Raw genomic sequence first — 19,364 nt, 5'->3', positions numbered from 1 at the left:
TTCAGCTGTCCAGTTTCTATAATACCATTTTAAAATTCATAAGTATTATCAATGAAAAATTAAAAACTTGCCTGATTTACATGTCAATAATTGGCAACCTTGCTATTTCGGCTAATAATCTGGAAAATTCCTGTTGGAATACTATTTACCAAATTCTGCTGAACGGATTTCTCGTTATTTTTCTATTTTTTCGAAATTGCGACCTTGAGCTCTTCAATCGTGGTGTACCGCTTTCCTTCAGTATAGATTCTGCGTACAAGGATTCCCCTGATATTTTCATCCGGATTCAAGTCTGGAGAGCGAGCCAGTCAGTCAAAAAAAATATTTATGTGTAGCATTATTTCGCTGGAATGTGACGATATCCACACAAAAACGGTAGGAAATAGGAATTCAGAACATGTATGTAATCCTTGAATGATGTGAAAGCTATCTTGAGCTTTCCAGTTGCACAGAATCCCACCCAAACCATGCACGGGCCTCCACAAAAAATTCTGGTTTACAAATACTGTTCCTTCTTCCGTAAATCATGCCAATACCCGTTGAAACCATCAGTTCCATCCAAATTGAACTTTTTTGCGTCACTGAAGATAACCTAACGAAATTAAAAGTAAAAAAAAATTGAGGAACTCTTCGTTCTTTGTGACATACCATGACATGACATACCATGTCCCACTATTGATTCATGTGAAAACTCAGACGACATTCGATGTGAGATGGTGTAAGATAAGGAGCTTTAACATTTTTGGACCTCTTTATGTAAGGACTTTTTACCAAAATTTGACGAATTGTCTCGCATGAAACATTTAAATTCAAAGATTGCTTTATTTGCATAAACGATATTGAAGTATTTGAAGCTGTTTTAATTATTTCCCGCTTATCCCGGTTAGAGAGCTTCGATTTACGTGGAGCTTTTTTCTTTTTACCGTATCCTCGAAGATTCGTCAAATAATTGAAAACTATTTGATGGAACCGTCCAATTCGACGAACAATTTCTCTAATTCCAACATTTTCTTGGTGGTTGTCCTTTTTCTCTATCCGTGAGCACTTTTCATTTCGGCATTTCTAGATTTATTAATCAAACTAACTAAAAACAACGAATAACGTAACTGGTCCTATAGAAACTTGACACTTGAAAAATACAAAAACACTTGTTTACGCTCAACGCTTTCACACGCACACACATATGAAAATCATGGAGTGTATAATAGTTACTAATACAAATACACTAGAACATGAATTGAAGCGTTGTTTGTTTACAATGACACAAAGCAGCAAGATCCTGGTCTTATAGAAGTTGGACAGAGTGTAAAAGATGTTGGGGATGGTGGGTTACCCTAGCAAAGCCGCTGTTTGATGATGATGATGTTGAATTAAAGAGGCTTTAAACTTTTCAGTTCATTCGCCTCTAAGCTGTTTGAACACCTCGTAGCCAACGCTATTTAGGCCAGTGATCTTTTCCTTGACGGAACGCAGGGCGATGAAGAGTTCATTGATGGAGAAATTTATTTTGTTGGGTTTATCGAGGGAGAAGTCGAGCAATCCCTGAGGAACAACAAGAAACAAACTAGACCAGTAGGCTAGTAGTGTGGGATTCGTCGCTACACAAAGATAGAGTAATTTTCCGTAGAGGTTCATACATTGCAGAAATGTTATTTCCTCAAAACCCTTATTGTCGTCACGTGAGTGCTGCAAGTTTCTGCTCATTATCTTCCAAATATTTATGAACAACTAAGAGCGTAACAAGAACCGGACATTTAGAATGTTTCCTGTAATAAATGAATTGCAACTTTTTAGTCGAAAATAAGTTAATCCTGGTTTATATTACGTTTCCCAATAGACGCGGAGGATTGAGAGACCGTTAGAAAACCATCGAATGTGCACAAATGTAGCAAGCTAATTATAATATTTTATTTCCAGCACAAGACAATACATCACTGATCGTTTCGATAACGGTCCCATTATTCATCATCCTCCTACTCGTTGGCACTATTTTATTCCTACGAAGACGGCGTCACACTGGCCGCAAAAAGGCCACCGAACAACGCGCAAATGACAATATGTCGCTACCAGATAGCACAATGGAAACAAGCCGTCCAGTACTTGTAAAGAATTTTGCCGAACATTATCGTATGATGTCAGCCGACTCCGATTTTAGGTGGGTATATTGTTTCATTAGAAAGAAGTACCTGTAAGGCATGCATTATCTCTTGGTTCATTACAGATTTAGTGAAGAATTTGAAGAACTAAAACACGTGGGTCGAGATCAACCTTGCACATTTGCTGACTTACCCTGCAATAGGCCTAAGAATCGATTCACCAATATTTTACCATATGACCATTCACGGTTTAAATTACAGCCAGTAGACGACGAAGAGGGTTCAGACTACATAAATTCTAATTATGTCCCGGTAACTGTCATTGTCTTTATTATTACTACACACATGACTTAACAACATACTGATTTTCTAGGGTCACAATTCGCCCCGTGAGTTTATTGTTACGCAAGGCCCATTGCACTCAACACGAGATGACTTCTGGCGCATGTGTTGGGAGAGTAATTCCCGTGCGATTGTTATGTTAACGCGAACCTTCGAAAAGGGTCGAGAAAAATGCGACCATTATTGGCCGCATGATACCGTGCCAGTGTATTACGGTGATATCAAAGTTACACTGTTAAACGACAGTCATTACCCAGATTGGGTAATCACGGAGTTCATGATGACAAGGGTTAGTTGAAGATCGTATAATGGAAATGTTCAATATAGAAAGCTCATCAGATTGTTATAAAAAAAGAGTAATTTCCGAATTTGTTGGCGAGCTCTCTGCATTATTCCTCACTGTAATCAAATGATCTCAAGGTCAATGCTCTCAATTTCAGGGTGATACACAACGAATCATACGCCACTTCCATTTCACAACATGGCCTGATTTCGGTGTACCTAATCCGCCTCAAACGCTCGCTCGCTTCGTGCGCGCATTCCGTGAGCGTGTGGGTCCTGATCAGAGGCCAATTGTGGTACACTGTAGTGCTGGTGTTGGACGCTCTGGTACCTTCATAACGCTCGATAGAATACTTCAACAAATACAGGTATCGGACTACGTGGATATCTTCGGCATTGTTTGGGCAATGCGGAAAGGTAGGTTCAACTATTGATCGTGATTCAACCGTTAATTTTTGTCTATTCCCCTAGAACGTGTCTGGATGGTTCAAACTGAACAGCAATATATTTGCATCCATCAATGTTTGCTTGTAGTGTTAGAGGGTAAAGAGGGTACTGAACGGGAAATTCATGACAACCAGGGTTACGAAGGTAAGGCGAAACCTGAAACCTGTTATCTCATTACTGTGGTGGCTTTCATTTCTAATATTTGGTTTCAACGAACCACTAATAACGATGAATTTAGATATTTACTTTTATCGGTCAGCTTAATGTCAATGCTCACATTTTGGTTTAGTTGCTTTCCTCTATCCACTAACATATACGATTTGTTAAGTAATTGCCTCATTAATTTATTAATGTATCTTGAACGGCACATATCTGTGACAGGATAAAGGATTACAACATATACGCAGTTTTAAATAACACAATTATCATGTTTTCTGTTTTCGCCAGTTTCACTGTCTTCTTCCATTCGGCCATGTTTAATAGTCAGAAAACATGAAACTGAGAGAATACGGGAATAAAGGGCACTTTTTAACGTACAAATAATAAATTCTTTCGTCTTGTTTCCAGAGTTTGTGGGAGCAATGTTATTTATATAATTATTTTTCTAATTACCTATGATAAAAAATGTAAAAATCATACTATTTTCTCAGTAGTTACCCAAACAACGTCTTCAGTAAAATTTCGCATCTTTTGAGCCCGGAGCTCTTGTTGTTGTGGTTGTATCCGTCGTCACATATTAGTCTGTACATTGGCGGCCAGCTTGTTTGCCACGCTTATTTGCAGTTGAGAAAAGATCACTTCGTCTATCAAACGAGCGCATTATTCTCCCATCAATGCTTAGTTCGTGATTCGAGCTAATCTGAAAGTCTGTGTGGAATCTTCACGCTGCGCTACTCCCTATTAATTGTTATTTTTATCAATTAAGAAATTCCTTTAAGTAATCCCTCTCCTATTTAAAAAAAACTCACGTCCAATCACATCCTTATATACTACTGTGTAGTTTCTGTTAGATGGTTTCTTCGACCTCGTTCAATCAGGGTAATGACATCTGCCGAGACGCAAGTATGGAAAAGTTCATTCGCTCATTTCTCCACACCTAATTATAAATCACTCTTGTATCTGCTTGGAATAATCATGGCGAAAAGAATGCAGCAAGCAATCGTGAGAGTGCACGATGAATCATTTTACACTCCCCGACCATTTTCATTCGGGACTGATAGTGAACATAACAAAACAAAGAGCGGAAAACAACATTCAATGAATGAATACTACTTTGGAAGGATCGCACGTAACAAAATAACTAGTGAGTCAAAATAGACTGAATCTGCGTGTATGTATTATTTTATTTTCCCTTTTACTCTTTTCCTTGTCAGTATTCAAGTGCACATGAATCTACCTTCCCGCTCATTAATAACTTGCGTTAATATGGTTTTTTTGCGTTGGCTTAGACCGTTTCATACTAGAAACAAAAAAATATTGCAATAGTGCAAAGGAAACAACTCGATTTCAACTATCTACCTATATTTTACTGCCGCGGTCGAGGCTCAATGATTGCTATTTGATTGAAAAACGAATGATTTTACAGAGACACTCGCTGGTTCAAACAAAAGTTTCCAGTTTGATTCTATCAACATCTAACGTCATTCCGAGAGGCAAATAAGGGAATACAAAAAATTCTGAGAATAGATGAGCGGAATCGAAACAGTATTTTCCCGTTCTAATCGAGAATGAATATTGCGAAGAGGATAGGTGAATGTTTTCTGTCTCAAAGAAAGTGAGGCTTAAACCGAGAATAGAAGGGTGATTTTTATCTATGGATGAGTGCTGTTGAACAAATTTCGATCTGATTTTGCCCATACCTGCTGGCTGATATAAGGGTGGGTTTAGACTAGTGATATATTCATGTGAAGAAATATGATGAGATTTATAGAAATCGCATCAACCGTTTACACTATCGTGAACTTCTATAATGAATATATTCATATTTTTGATGAATTTATTCACCTGAAGTAGAACTGCATCCAACTTTAGTGATTTCTCACCAGTGAGAAATTCACAAGCGTTTACATATGCTGAATTTATTCAAGTTATATATACCTCGAATAAGAGTCTCTTCCGTTTACACCTATTTTCACGTGAATAAATCAATCTATAGCTATAGATCTCTCTAGTGTAAACCCGCCATAAGGGAGCTTCACGGTACCAGTTTACCGAATGTGTCGAACGCTACTGATCTAACGACTTACAGTTGCACGTTTGATAGATAAAATGTTTCGTATATAAATGTGTGCAAACATATACATATATAATATTCGACTAACATAAAATACATATTCATTTCAAATAAACTATTGAATGAGTAAAAGTCAGTCGTTTTGTGTCCTAGCAGCATGATGTTTGCGTTCCGCGTGTTTTTCCCTGCGATTTCAAACTCATACGTTTTTTTTATATCTCTTCCAAAGTATTCGATGAAAGCACACTAAACCAAGTGGAAGAAAGTCCTCTTCTAAGCAACTCAAAAACGAAACTTACGATAGTGTAGAAGCCTCGATTATAAAAATACTCCACAGGAGAACATGACTACTAAATAATTATTCGTTAAATTTGCTATTTTCTTATCTCTTTAATGCACTTCCTATCAACATTTACCCATTTGGAAATTGTTTCGCAATAATACACTTTTTACAATCAATCTTCCGAACGGCTAACCCACCATGCGTTGTATTCAACTCATCGAAACACTCCAAATTGCATTATCGAATATTGTATGGTGCTTGGGTTGTAACATTATTAGAACCGGGAGAACAAGATACTTCAGAAGAACAACAGCTAATAGAGTCGGAACAAGGTAATACCAACGATACTGAGGCAGATAGCCAAAACGAAATCAAATCTAATGGTTGCGAGCAGGAGATACGTAGTAACCATTCAAGCTATAGCAGGACTGACGATGCCAAGGATATTATAAACCATTGCCAAGAAACTGAAGTGATAACCATTGAAGTACAAGCTAACAATAAGTCTAACAATACAGAACAGCATCAAATAGCTGACGACGTAGAAGATAAGCAAAATAGCAATACTGCTAGTCGTAAAGGTAGCGGGCAATCCATCGACCTCGTCGAGTCCAAAACAGATGGGATAAGCAATAATGAGCAGCAATCGATTGGTGGTAAACTTTGGAAGGAAGAAAGATGACAGTTGGAGAACGATAGCGATAATAGGAGTAGTGGTAGAAGTAGCATTATTATCGCTATCAACGACGACAGCCATGGTAATAGCGCGCACATTATTCGCCCCGATGGAATCGATGGCGAAGATAAAAAAGACGACGAAACCGAAGTCGACGTAGGAATCGATTCAGACGAGGATGAAGACGATTCCAATGATCAGAGAGAATTGTTACTTCATAAAAATAATGAAAGAAATAATCTCAACACGGAAGCAGACCGAGAACGCATCCGCTATAAGCACAATTTCGTGGAGGACGAAGAGGACGAACAGGATGATGACATTATTGTTATCGTAGACGAAGATAACAATCTTTGTGGTGGTGGTGTTAGTGATGAATTATATCTAAAACTAAGAGAGATGGGTTGGTAAATCTTTTTGATATCCTAATTAACACATACACTAGTTAAAGATACTTAGTTTTGCAAATTGTGACTAGATCTCTTTCCACGTATGAATCGCTTCCAACGAGAAGGGTAGCATTCAATTACTAACCTGTATAACGAATTATCCATATTTTTCGTGTATTAATATTTTTTCTCTCGTTCAAAACAGATGACGAAGGAATCGCAGAATCAGGCATGTGAACACTTTGAAGGATCTGACATTTCAATCGTACGTTTTAGTCGATAAATATTCGATAAATTCACGACTCAAAAAGAATCGGTATTTGACCGATTGGCCCATTCGCGGAAATAAATGCAACATACTTCAATGGGAAATTCGAGCCCAATCTTCGAATTGTAAATATCAGGAAAAAGCTCTTGCTCTGTAGAAAAGAGAAGTGTTATCAATGTACTATTGTGTATTCTATCTTTAAATGTCGATAATACTGGAAGTGCATACGCTATTTAATCAAGAATTATTTTAAGTTCTTGATGTCATCGGAGAATCAAATCAGCATAAACGAAGTACATTAAATTTCAAATTTTATTGTATTTATACATGTGCAATGGACACTCAATCCAAGTTTTTAATTCTGTTTTGTTGTACATAATGTAAGATGTATCATTGCAATTTTAGTTACACTATTTTAAAACCCAAACAATAAAAGAGAAAATAGCATATCATAAAAATACCCCAGTGTTTTATTTCTATTAAATGAGATTTGCATAGACCTCGTATATCCATCCACATACAATGAAAATCGTTTAATTCAGACGACACTGAATCAATGGTTGAACCAGATGATCACCATAAATTTAGAATTCTGATTTTCGTACCATCCTAATACTACAGAGTTAAGTTAAGGCAGTATTCTGGTCTAGAAATTTGAAAAAAATATTTTTTTTCCTTCATATTTCTGTAGTTTAGACATTTAAGGTGAAGGTGGAAGCTAGCCACAAATGGCTGCTACAATGGCGCTCATTTCTTTCATCTCCCTCCCTCACCCCTCGCCAGAAAATCAATAATTTTGCGAAACAGTGTGAAGAAAATGATCGTTTTTGCACACTTCCCATCAAGTAATGTCAACCAAACTTTAATCGATTACTCACAAGATATTAAATTTTCATCTGCTTTCGCACCGTATAGTGAAGAACGTCGGAAAACTCGAGCAAGTGCTCTGAAAGTTAAATTTTCGTTTTTCAATCTTCAGCAATGGTTTTGTTTGTATTGGTGGAAGCATCGTTATTTTTTGACACTGATGCCAAACAACATCATCGAAACAGCTATAAAAACCACTCAATAAAATGTTATTCCGGAGTCATAGCGTCCCATGTCATGAAAATCAATAGAATAAAATTGTGTTGATATCAATACAATTATTATTTTTACGTTTAATGGGTCTATAATGTAAGTTTTAACAACTTTAACATTGGGTAAGAAAATTGTATTGCAGAGCTCGGAACACTGCCACGGCTGCCTATGCTTTCAAAAACAGTAAACGGAAAAGTATTAAATTCAATCTAAATGCCTCGGCCAACGAAGAGAAGGGTTAAGGCTTTCCAACGTGAATATGTGAAAACAATACGATCAACGAAGGAAAATATTAAGGAATTATCAACATCGAGTTACTACGCGGAAGAACTTGTTAATACCAAAAGAGCCCCAATTCGCATGTGTTATAAATTTGCTCATGTTACGCTCGCGTATAATCAGATTCATATGCAAATGCACCTTCTATATATATTTATATTTGCAATTGTTCATCGGAACATATCGTTCATACATTTTACTTTAGTATTGAATTGTTATTTGTTTTTTTTTCAAATGTATTCAAAAACTCATTTCAATGAAGCGCCACACAGTCTGATAAGTGAATTGATCTATTTACGTGTGCTTTGCTCTTCTCTCACAAACACTATTACCCCATTTTTACACGAGGGTTTACCTATACTACTACAATGGCTAGCTTCCACCTTCACCTTAAGAATATACCCTAGAAAGGACTTATCGAAAATCTTATTATTTACCAAGCCATTTTAGTGATGCGGTACCTAACCTGCTACGGCCTAAGGCCCCTAGAAGTATATCCTATACTATTATATTATATTATTATTTATTCGTCTTCGCTGTAAAAAAAGTAACGCACAGACATAACTTATCAGTTAATTCTAATTTTGAACAAATTTTTGGACATTCCGAAGTCAAAAAAAAAATCTGAAACCTCGTTGAAGCGATTGCAACAGACGTCCAAAGGATTATTCATCCCATATAAGGTGCGATGGTTTGAGCGACGGGAAAAATCCACTTGACGCGTCACTCGAAGAGGAATGTTGAAGCGTAATCTCCCAAGTATGTCAACACAATCGACGTGGTTTGTCAGAACATCAAATATGAGCATAGGAGTATTCGTCTGCTTGATAGTGTCGGTAGCTCGATCAACATGCATCGGCTTTCATAAGATGGCAGGATCGTCCTATCCCTCCAGTTTAGGCGCCTTAGAGCATATCGGACAAAATGCTTTTGAATCCGTTCGATCCGGTTGATGTGAACAGCGTGATACGGAGCCCAAACCTGCACTCCATACTCTAATACACTGCGCACAAGTGAGCAGTACAACGTTTTTAAACTATACACGTCCTTGAAGTGATTTGAGGAGCGCTTAAATCCCAAAATCAGGGATCACTAGACGGAAGATGATTTGGGAAAATTCAGGACGGTGATTGCACGAAAGTTTTTAAAGTCTAATTTGTCCCCTTTCTTGAAGATAGAGCAAATAACTCCATCTTTACACTTCTCCGGTAGATGTCCAATTATTTTTTTTTTTATCTGTATTATAGTGATTTTCAACTCATTTGGCTGGTACGTCACTTTTTACTTCCATTTTTGGAAGAATGTCGGGAGTGAGAATTGAACTCGTGACCTTTAGCGTGAGAGGCATGGATGTTACCACTACGCCAGATCGCCTCCCATGTCCAATTATTCCGGGCCCATCTTAATAAGTTCCGCTCCGATGCCATCTTTGCCAGAAGATTTGTTGTTCTTAAGTTGTTTGATATTAATTTCTTATCGCAAATTATTAGATCCGATTTTTTAAATGTTTTATGTTGGTACGAAATGTTTTTTTTTTAATTTTTCCAAAAATGACTTTTTCAAAAAATTATAACATCATATCATGGGCCTGATTCTCGAATACACTTCACGATAGAAACGAAATAAACGGCACGCCATTGAACTACGTTTTACGAGTTAGTGAAGTATCGAAGATAATAATGAGTTTTCTTCTGCACATTCTGCAGAATGTGCACTTTTCAAATAAAAAATCATTAATGAAAATTCTTCGTATCAAACTAGTATTCAATGTAAGGGGCTGTCCACATACCACGTGGACAGAAAAAGCACGGTTTTAGACTCCCCCCTCCCCCTCCGTGGACAAGCGTGGACATTTTCATACCCCTACCCCCCTTTGTCCACGTGGACATTTTTCCTTTTTAAATTAAAATAATTAAGGAAATGACTGATTTGCGCCTAAATTCCATTTTAATTCCATTTAAGTTGTTTTTATTTCAAATTTTACTTGTTGTACCCTGTACCTGCTTTGTTGTGGCCCATTGTTTTTGTATGGTAGAGAAATGAGTGGCATAACAAGCACATGCTTCTTGTGAGTTTAATTTTGAAACACTTGTGAGTATACAAAATTTTTTGTTTTTCCATTATCAGCGAAGATATAAAGGTTATCTGGTTTGCTAACACGGAAACATGCAATGTAAAGTTAACCAGGTGAGGAACAATCCGCATCTGAATATAAACTACACAACTTCAAAGATTGATCTTGAGCTTGAGCTAATTGAGATTGCAAGATCCAAACGAATAGAAATAAATGGATTTAAAATCATTTTCAAATACATTTTTAGTTCACGATTTTCTAAACACTTGCAAAAAAATGTGTTGATATCATATAGACGCCAGTAATAATCCAGTCAACTTGATTATTTCATATGGAATTCCAGTAGAACATTTTACTACAGGGTATTCTCGATCGAATGAAAAGTTATCCTTTCATTTTGGATTATGAATATTCAATGACATAACGATCGCACAGCAAATCGAAGGGCAATTGTGGAAACTTGAAAATGTTCTATACAAGATCCAGTTATTGCTTTGACAAATGCATTATTTTATTTGTCAATTGCATTGTTACGGTGTTACAGTGTAACTCAAAATTTTAGATGAAACAAATCTTTGCCCACTCCGGAATATGATCGATCACAGTAAATGCCGATTCTTTTCCACTCTGGATTTCCGATTCACCTTTGGTCGGTAGCGCAAGTCAAAACCTTTTCCGCCATAGTTCGGAAAATTTTAAGAGGGTATTGAAGGCGTCTTAAAATATTTTATTATTTTTCAAATCCTTATGGGCCATTCTGCATTGAGCGTCTAGATGACTTTCAAAGTGCTTGCGGGGAAAAATAACATCAGACAACTTACGATACATTTATTCCCAAGTATGGAATTAAGATCAAATCTCAACTGTGAAAGTTGAATTTTTCTTGAGACTCATTTTTTGCTCTAAATTGACCCCAATTCAAAATTACGCTACTTAGAAGAATTTAATTGTTATCCTAAGACTAACTGTTCTCGAGATAGAACAAAATCTATAGAAATATCATGAAAACTTAACCATTATGGAATCGTTTATTTTTTATAGGTTTAAGCTATGAACGTCCATGCACAGCCCGCAACTATAAAATTATAGGATCATACAAAATAGCTCTGTCGCTCACAGTTTACATGAGTTATTTTCAGAATATAGATTTCAGTGAAGAAGTTCAATGATATTAGTAAAAATATATGAAGCACTCTCAGGCAGCTCAATCTGTTTATTGATAAATACGTAATACTCAGGATGGGCGGAAAGTTTTAAAATTCTTGAATATGGATCAGTTTTTATTTAATTTAGGATGTATCGGTGATTATATTTGAAAAAAATATTAATTTTTCGTGTCCACGTGGACATAGTCTTTATCCCCTCCCCCCTCACCGTGGACAAGCGTGGACATTTTCATACCCCCTACCCCTCCTAAAATTGTCCACGTGGTATGTGGACAGCCCCTAAGTGGAAAACTTTGTTTCGTTCATGCGATAGAATACTCTCATACAAACATTTTATTTGAAGATGATTTGATATTAGAATGATTAGTTTAATGGGAAACTGATCTCGTATCCAGATGTCGACACCGTACCGTTGTCATCGCGGATACGTTTCATTCCGTTTCCACCGTGAAGTGTATTTGAAGTGTATTCGAGAATCAGGCCCCATATCAAATCAAACTCAATTAGCTTTATTTTTTTTTTGGAAAAAATGTCACACTTGCAAAAATTTTGTTTTTGCTTTCGTAATTATTGATTGTATCGGTTTTTTATAGTTTACATGGTTTCGGGACCAAGGGCGTTATATTTTTTATATTTTCTCTTGGAACTTTTTTACTTTGAATATCTCAAAATCAGAGATATGTTCTTCTTCTTTAATAAGTTATGATTTTTTAAAGTTGACCAATAGTTTGGAATATCAATTTTTCCCCTTTTTCCTATTCTCAAAAATTTATAACTTTTGAACTAATGAACCGATTCAGATAATCTATATATAAAATCAAAGTCAATGAGGATCTATATTTCTCGAGTAAAATTTCGAACTTGCGAAAAAAATGGATTTTGTTTTCGTGATTATTCATTGTATCTGTTTCTTATAGTCAGTGGCGTAGTCTAGGGAGGACTTAGGGACTTCTTATTCTACTCAAAAATTTATTGTGGATGTATCAAAATCAAACGCGGATTCGACGGATGTAAACATACGAACTATTGCGCTAATGGGTCGGTTGTATCCGTACCGAGTACGATGAAAGCTCGGTTGCATCAGGGACCGTTGTCTCAGCATCCTACTTGACGCGCGAAAGTTCAGCAGCGACAGGAGATGAGGGCAATCAACTTCACTGGCTAGCAGTTTGCAAACAAAAGTAGCCTATTATATCGTGCGCCTCCGTTCGAGCGTTTCAAGACCAAGCAGTTGGCATCTATCTGGATACGATGGAAGGTTCAGAGGATCGCGCCATGGTAGATTTCGCAAGGCCATACGTATGAACCTTTTTTGGACTCTCTCGATTCTTAAATTCCACGTTACATCGTTCGGTGCCCATACAATTGAAGCATTTTCTAGAATTGTTCGTACGATAGAGCAACATAAGGCGCAATATAAGACACTGGATGCAAAAAAGTGGTCATACGAATTGTATGCAATAGTGAAAGTAAACAACCACATTGAGTTGTATTGGTGTGGTTACATTGCTCCCCCCTTGCTTAGCTCGAATTCGTCAGCTTCTATCGAACAAAATTGTTTGTTTCTATTCGTACAATCAAATTTTCGTGCGTATTCCGAGCCAATGTCACCTTACCCTAACACCTTCATGCAGTGTTGGTCCGTGAAATCATTGGCAATTTTAGAGATGAAACCAAGTTGACGATTCGCCTTCGAGATCATTATGCGAGTTGAAAGAAAGCTTTGAGTCCAATATAACACCAAGATCCGTCACCGGATTGATTCTGTTAAGAATCGTATTGTCGATGTGGTAATTGAAAATAATCGGATCCAAAGAGCGATGGATGGTCATAGCATGATATTTCGCGATGCTGATGACAAGTTTATTCTTGCGACACCAGTGAACAAACGTATTCAGCAGATTTTGTAGATGACGACAATCTTCGACGCAGCTCACCACAACGTAAATCTTTAAGTCGTCGGCATATACAAGATTACATCTATAACCAAGTGAAGAATATGACGAACAGTAGCGGTCCCAGGTTGCTTCCTTGTGGGTCACCGGTCGTGTTAGTGAATAGTGATGAAATGCATTTCCTGTCAATTAAGTATGATGAAAGCCATGATACCAGTCTATTAGAGGCTCCCAATTGGGAAAACAGAGGCGAAGTGCTTCGCAAAGAAATCGCACCTTTCTGCTTCGCTTTCGGATTCTTTTCCATCATAAATAACATTGATCGGAACAGACACGTTTTTTCGCTTGCTATTTACGAAGCCTCAGAATCATTTTGGATTCCGGCGAAGTCCAAACTGCATCCTTAGCACGTGTGACTTATAAAGATCGGCATTTAGTCTCTTGTAAACGTCACTCGACCGTTTGAAGTAAACCTTTGAGGTAAGCGATTTTTGAGTACGCAGGATGCGCTGCCACCGACTGCGTTCGCGTTTTAGTTTGCGGAGAAGTGGTGTGAGAGAGGTTTTCCTTTCACAGGAACGTTTAAGGTTAACCATTGCATAGCTACCCTCAGACGCGAAAACCAGATAGATCAAGAGTTCGATTCAAATTATTCAGCTGCACATTAGCTTGGTTGAGATGCAGGAAATCCATTCCGTCGATCAACGCTGAAGCCGCTGGGTTCAGAGACGATGTGTTTTCTGGACGTATGCCAACTTCATTTTCTGACCACCTAATGTGCGGTTGATTGTAGTCTCCACATATAAGTACAGCGTCATCCTGAGCAGCGGTGCTACAGAGCTTACGAATGGTAGCGATGTGCTCTTCGATAATGTCGATTGTACGGCTTTTATCAGGCGGAATGTAAACATTGCACAACAGAACCCGGCGCCCTCGTATATTGGCTGAAACACACACACCTGCTTCAGCCTCCTACCGTTATGCGTGTCGATGCGTAAGCATCCGTGTCGTTCAGCCACTGCTATTAGCACACCACCAAAGCTACGCTTGTCGCTATTCAATGAGTTACGGTCACATCGAAAAACATTAAATGATGTACTGAAAATCTGCAAGGAGTTGATGCTATCGTCCAATCCTGTTTCCGTAAGCATGACTACATCGTAATTGCACTCGAAGGATGCCAAATAGATGTCGTCCAATTTTGTCCTCAATCCTCTCACGTTTTGAAAGTATACTCGCATGTGATGGGAACCCGAGGGTTTCCACCGTCCAGAGAAAAACGCGTTGAATAATTGTTCAAAGCTGCGCTGCAATTTCCGGCGGTGTGACAGATGTTGGTGTCAGGTTTATGACGGGAGATTGACGGAGAACTCTTGGCGGAGAACTCTTCGAATTCGCGGAACAAAATTCCTTCTGGCCAAATCGACGGCTTAAGTGCATTTGTTTTTAAAGCCGGGTCCAGAACAACTTTACAAATAATTGAATTTTGTTATAAATATCAATGCTCTGTTAAAAATGCTTCAGCGATGAATCACATTTTTGGTTCGACGGATACGTTGATGAACAAAATTGTTGTATTTGATCACATGAGCAGACACAAATAATACGAGAGCTGCCAATGCATCCCGAAAAATGTATTGTTTGGTGCGGTGTGAGATGAGACCAATGTTGCTGACAATTGTGATCGCTATTGTACGGTGATTTTAAATCTCTGTTAATTAAAAACCAAACGCTTAAAAAATCAAAAAAAAATTGAAAAAATCAATTTTCGGACCATCCTAAAATGAAAATAGTGACCCTAACAAAAAAAGACGGGTGGGTAATGTCGGGGACATAACCGGAGTGACGTAGGACTATACAAAGGGGACAGCTTTTGTTAAATATATATTTTAAATATATTGTTTTATTTTCTTCTCCTACGTGAATACCTACCTATCTACCTTAAAAATGGATTAGTTTACTGTTTATTCTTCATGAATATGTTGATGGTTCTGAAAAGAACCTTTGGTGTTGTGTTTTTTTTATCACTCGATATTCCCATCTTGTTCGGTTAAACCTTCCTGTTTAGCTATTGCGTTTGCCACTCGCCACAGCTTTCACAGTTGGAATATTTCTTCCCATCCAGCTTGTGACATGTTGTTTAGTAAATTACATTTGATGCGACGTGCCGGAGAAACACTTTGCCACTCACTGAAACTAATTGTTGCCTTGATGAGCGCCGAACCGAAGCTGCTCTGTTCTTGATGCGGGTTTTCTGATTGTCGTGAGCAGCTTTGCAAGCCAACTCGAGCACTCCAACGGCCGAAACTCTATAATCGCTGTTAGGTATACTGGTGCTCCGGCACCAATCCGTTCGGCCTAGTTACCCTTGCGGAGCAATCAGTGAATGCGACCAACAGGGAACTGGAGACTTGCACGGTTCGAGTGAGACTTTGCCTTTCCCTTAACTTGTCCTCCTTTGTTACGTCCACGATGCCGATGCCGTACAACCACACGGGTTTACGGTTTGAAAGAAAATAAGATATTTATTTGGGGTCCGCGTGTTTTATACTCTAGCGGTACACACTCACAGGATAGAGACAAATCGGCAGACTCAGCCAGAGGGGCGAGTCCAACGAGACGAACGAATGAGAGTTAAAAGGGAGCGATGGCAAAAAAATACATTCATCATACTGATTTTAACCTCCGACCGAGAAGGTCGATTTTTCTTTCAGCTCGGCAGTTTGGCGTTTTGGACAGCGGACTAGGACGTCTCCCCCTGGCGATTCCGAAGGAGTTAATTTTAATTATTTTTTAAGTGGCAGCAGAAGAAGAGTGGAAGAAAGCAACAGCTCGCGTCGACTGTGGAGAGCGGGCGCTTGCCGGCAAACCGGAAAAGCGCGCGCTTTTCGGCGTCATAGACGCCACGCCCCTTTTTCTGGCAGTGTTGGCAGTTCAACTGTAGTGTTGCTAAAATAAAAAATATATTTAAAAAGAATTTAAACACGCATACAGACAGTGAAGTGGCTGAAACAATTATCACAACAAGTGATTTTTTATAGTGATTCGCGTCAATTGGTGGTTTTAAAGTGCTTTACCGGAACAAAGTGAACTTTCGGGTACATATCCCACTAGTGAAGATCCCTCAGTAAGGAATTTTTTTGTGAGTATCACACTATATCAGTGATATAGTCAAGCAGAAGCATGGCTTCTAGTAGCTCCGGGCCTCCGGGAGGCCGGGCTACAAACTTCTACGAGGGCAGGCCTACCGAAGCCACCGCTCCACTATGGGCGGACCCCTCAAATGGCAACCTTCAAATACTGCTTCTCAGAGCGACAGGAGATAAGGTGCTTCCAACGAACCCCTTCACCGTGAGCAAAACCATCAATGCAGTTGCAAAAGATTTCAACAGCGCAAAACCACAGCGCGATGAAAAGAAGAAACTGCAATACATCTTGACAACTAGGGACGAGGATGTTGTCGGTAAGTTGCTTTCTATTACTAAACTAATAGACAACACCCCTGTAGAGGTGATCTTCCACCCAACTTTGAACCAACGCAAATACGTTGTAACATGTAGAGATGTAATCGATTTTAAAAACGAAGAACTAGCGAAAGAGCTTTCCGATCAGAAAGTGATCGACGTTAAGCGCATAACCAGAAAAGACGGAGAATCCATTATTCCTACACCAACACTAATCCTCACAATTCGCGGAACCGTTGTTCCCGAATTCATATATTTTGGCTTCATTCGCGCTGGGACTCGGAACTACTATCCGAACCCCATGCAGTGCTTCAAATGTTTTAATTTTGGGCACATCAGCAAAAGATGCAAGCGCGAGGACCCGCTATGCAGAAACTGCAGCAAAGAACATCCCAAAGACTTCGATTCTAAGATGTGCAACTCTCCAGCACTTTGCATCAATTGCCAAGGAAACCACTCCTCTTCTAGTAGGAAGTGTCCTAAATGGCTTGAAGAAAACGAAATAACTAGGACAAGAATAGATCGAGGAATCTCTTACAGAGAAGCCAAGAATCTACTCACCCAAAACAATGGTCCAACCTTTTCAAGCGTTTTACAAGATAGAATTAACAAAATTCGGGCACCAATGGCCGGCTGCAAGTGCAAATGCAGCTGCGCCTCGGCCGCTTCGGCCGCTTCTAGTCGCGAAAGCACTCCCTCAGTTATGGACACAACCATGACCGAATCGTCTACCGAAAGTTCGACAACCGAATCAGATAGCGAATCGGTAATTTCAATGGATACATCCGAAGCCCCGAAAAAAAACAAAAGGAAAATAAATAAAGAATCATCTTCAGAATCAGAACAAAAATCTGAAGATGAAACCCAAATCAATAAAGAAAGAAAAAGAACAAAAAATGAACAAAGAACCACAACACCAACGAATAACAACAACACAACCATAACAAAAAACAGCAACAACAACAACAACGTACATACATCAAAAAACAACAACACACACACAACAAACACCCCAAATACCTCCACACCAAACAAGAACAACAACACCCCGAAGAAAGCTTCCCTTTCCAAAGGTAAAGGACAATCGAACTAATCCTCTTTGGATAGTCCAAACACAACACAACTAAGACTTAGGAATTAGAGTTAAATCACTCTAACACATTCACTCCAATACAGAAATTCGGGATACAATGGAATATCAGAAGTATCCGACAAAATATTTTAGAATTGAAAATGCTTATTTCGAGCTCCAATCCTACAGTCATAGCCCTTCAGGAAACTATGACACCAAACAACTTCGATAAAAATTTCATTCCAAAGTTCATCACATACTTCAAAGAGGGTCCCAACCCCTCAAAAAACGGAGTTGCAATCGCAATCAAAGATGGCACTCCACATGATCTTCTTCCCATTACCACTGATCTTCAGGCAGTGGTAGTGCGCATTAAACACCCCTTTCCAATCACCGTCGTTAGCATCTACATCACTAATGATTCCGATCCGAACACTCTACGCGGCCAACTGGACCATCTGTTCGCCCAACTTCCCGCCCCAATCATGCTTATGGGTGATTTCAACGCCCACTCATACGCCTGGGGAGGTGCATACCTCGATCGAAAAGGATCCATCATTGAGGATTTCATATCCGACCATTCTCTTCTCCTTCTTAACAACGGCCAACACACCAGAATCCATTATTCTGGTACTACTTCAGCCATCGATCTCACTATAGTATCAGACAAACTATCTTCAAAACTTTCTTGGAACATCCACGATGATACTTGCGGAAGCGATCATTTTCCAATCTTCACTTCCTTTGGCCAAACTTCTCCAGAGTTTTCAACAAGGCCAAGATGGAAATTTGAATACGCTGACTGGGCTGGCTATCAGTCTGACATTGAAAACCGCCTCTCCGCTAAACGAGATTGGACAGCCGAGGAATTCTCCAAAGTTGTCCTAGAAGTTGCAATGGTGCACATCCCCAGAACCAGTGGCATCCCTGGCAGGAAATGTGTCCCATGGTGGTCACCTGAGCTGAAGGCAGCGATCAAAGGTCGACGTAAGGCCCTACGCAAATTAAGAAAGGCCCATCCGGAAAGCCCACTGAGACCCACTCTGCTTGCAGAGTTCCAAAGGGCTCGCAAAGAAGCTAAGACTGCTATCAACACAGCCAAGCACAACAGTTGGGTTAAATTCGTCAGCGAAATTAATCCCAACGCGTCAACAAAGGAGTTATGGAGTAAGATTGGCAGGCTTCATGGAAAGAAAAGAAGCAAAGAATATAATCTTCTAATTAACGGTCAATACACCAATGACCGGAAAATCATCGCCGAGGCGTTTGGAGATTTCTTTGCTTCCGCCTCCTCCAATCAAAACTACGACCAAACCTT

At 38.9% G+C, this 19,364-nt stretch overlaps 2 protein-coding genes across 9 annotated transcripts in view; both read left to right on the top strand.

The window, feature by feature from the left end:
• Positions 1-7,476, top strand: part of LOC129775103 (tyrosine-protein phosphatase 10D) — a 61,450-nt gene extending 53,974 nt beyond the window's left edge. For 4 of the 8 annotated variants that reach the window (XM_055779364.1, XM_055779367.1, XM_055779366.1 and 1 more), the window contains 7 exons: positions 1,918-2,155; positions 2,222-2,408; positions 2,470-2,727; positions 2,879-3,137; positions 3,192-3,311; positions 5,962-6,762; positions 6,954-7,476. In XM_055779364.1, the coding sequence (XP_055635339.1) occupies positions 1,918-2,155; positions 2,222-2,408; positions 2,470-2,727; positions 2,879-3,137; positions 3,192-3,311; positions 5,962-6,365 (1,466 nt within the window). In that variant the 3' untranslated portion in view covers positions 6,366-6,762; positions 6,954-7,476. The other 4 variants (XM_055779372.1, XM_055779371.1, XM_055779370.1 and 1 more) reach the window with 2 other exon arrangements.
• Positions 7,477-10,414: 2,938 nt separating this feature from the next.
• LOC129774149 (uncharacterized) lies at positions 10,415-18,067 on the top strand. The gene is made up of 5 exons (XM_055777846.1): positions 10,415-10,443; positions 10,503-10,562; positions 16,822-16,973; positions 17,019-17,740; positions 18,011-18,067. Exons 1-5 carry the CDS (start codon positions 10,415-10,417, stop codon positions 18,065-18,067), a joined length of 1,020 nt encoding a protein of 339 aa, XP_055633821.1.
• The last annotated feature ends 1,297 nt before the right edge of the window (positions 18,068-19,364 follow it).

Source organism: Toxorhynchites rutilus, chromosome 3 (genome assembly GCF_029784135.1).
Source record: "Toxorhynchites rutilus septentrionalis strain SRP chromosome 3, ASM2978413v1, whole genome shotgun sequence".
Lineage (NCBI taxonomy): Eukaryota > Metazoa > Arthropoda > Insecta > Diptera > Culicidae > Toxorhynchites > Toxorhynchites rutilus.
Note: the sequence above shows the minus strand (reverse complement) of the source record. Positions and strands in the feature narration are given on the sequence as shown.

Coding starts and splice junctions, on each gene's coding strand:
- LOC129774149 (XM_055777846.1), top strand. CDS start 10,415: ATGAGTGGCATAACAAGCACATGCTTCTT. Junction 10,563..16,821: donor TGCAATGTAAAGTTAACCAG/GTGAGGAACAAT, acceptor ACTGCTTCTCAG/AGCGACAGGAGATAAGGTGC. Junction 17,741..18,010: donor CCGAATCAGATAGCGAATCG/GTAATTTCAATG, acceptor ACACCAAACAAG/AACAACAACACCCCGAAGAA.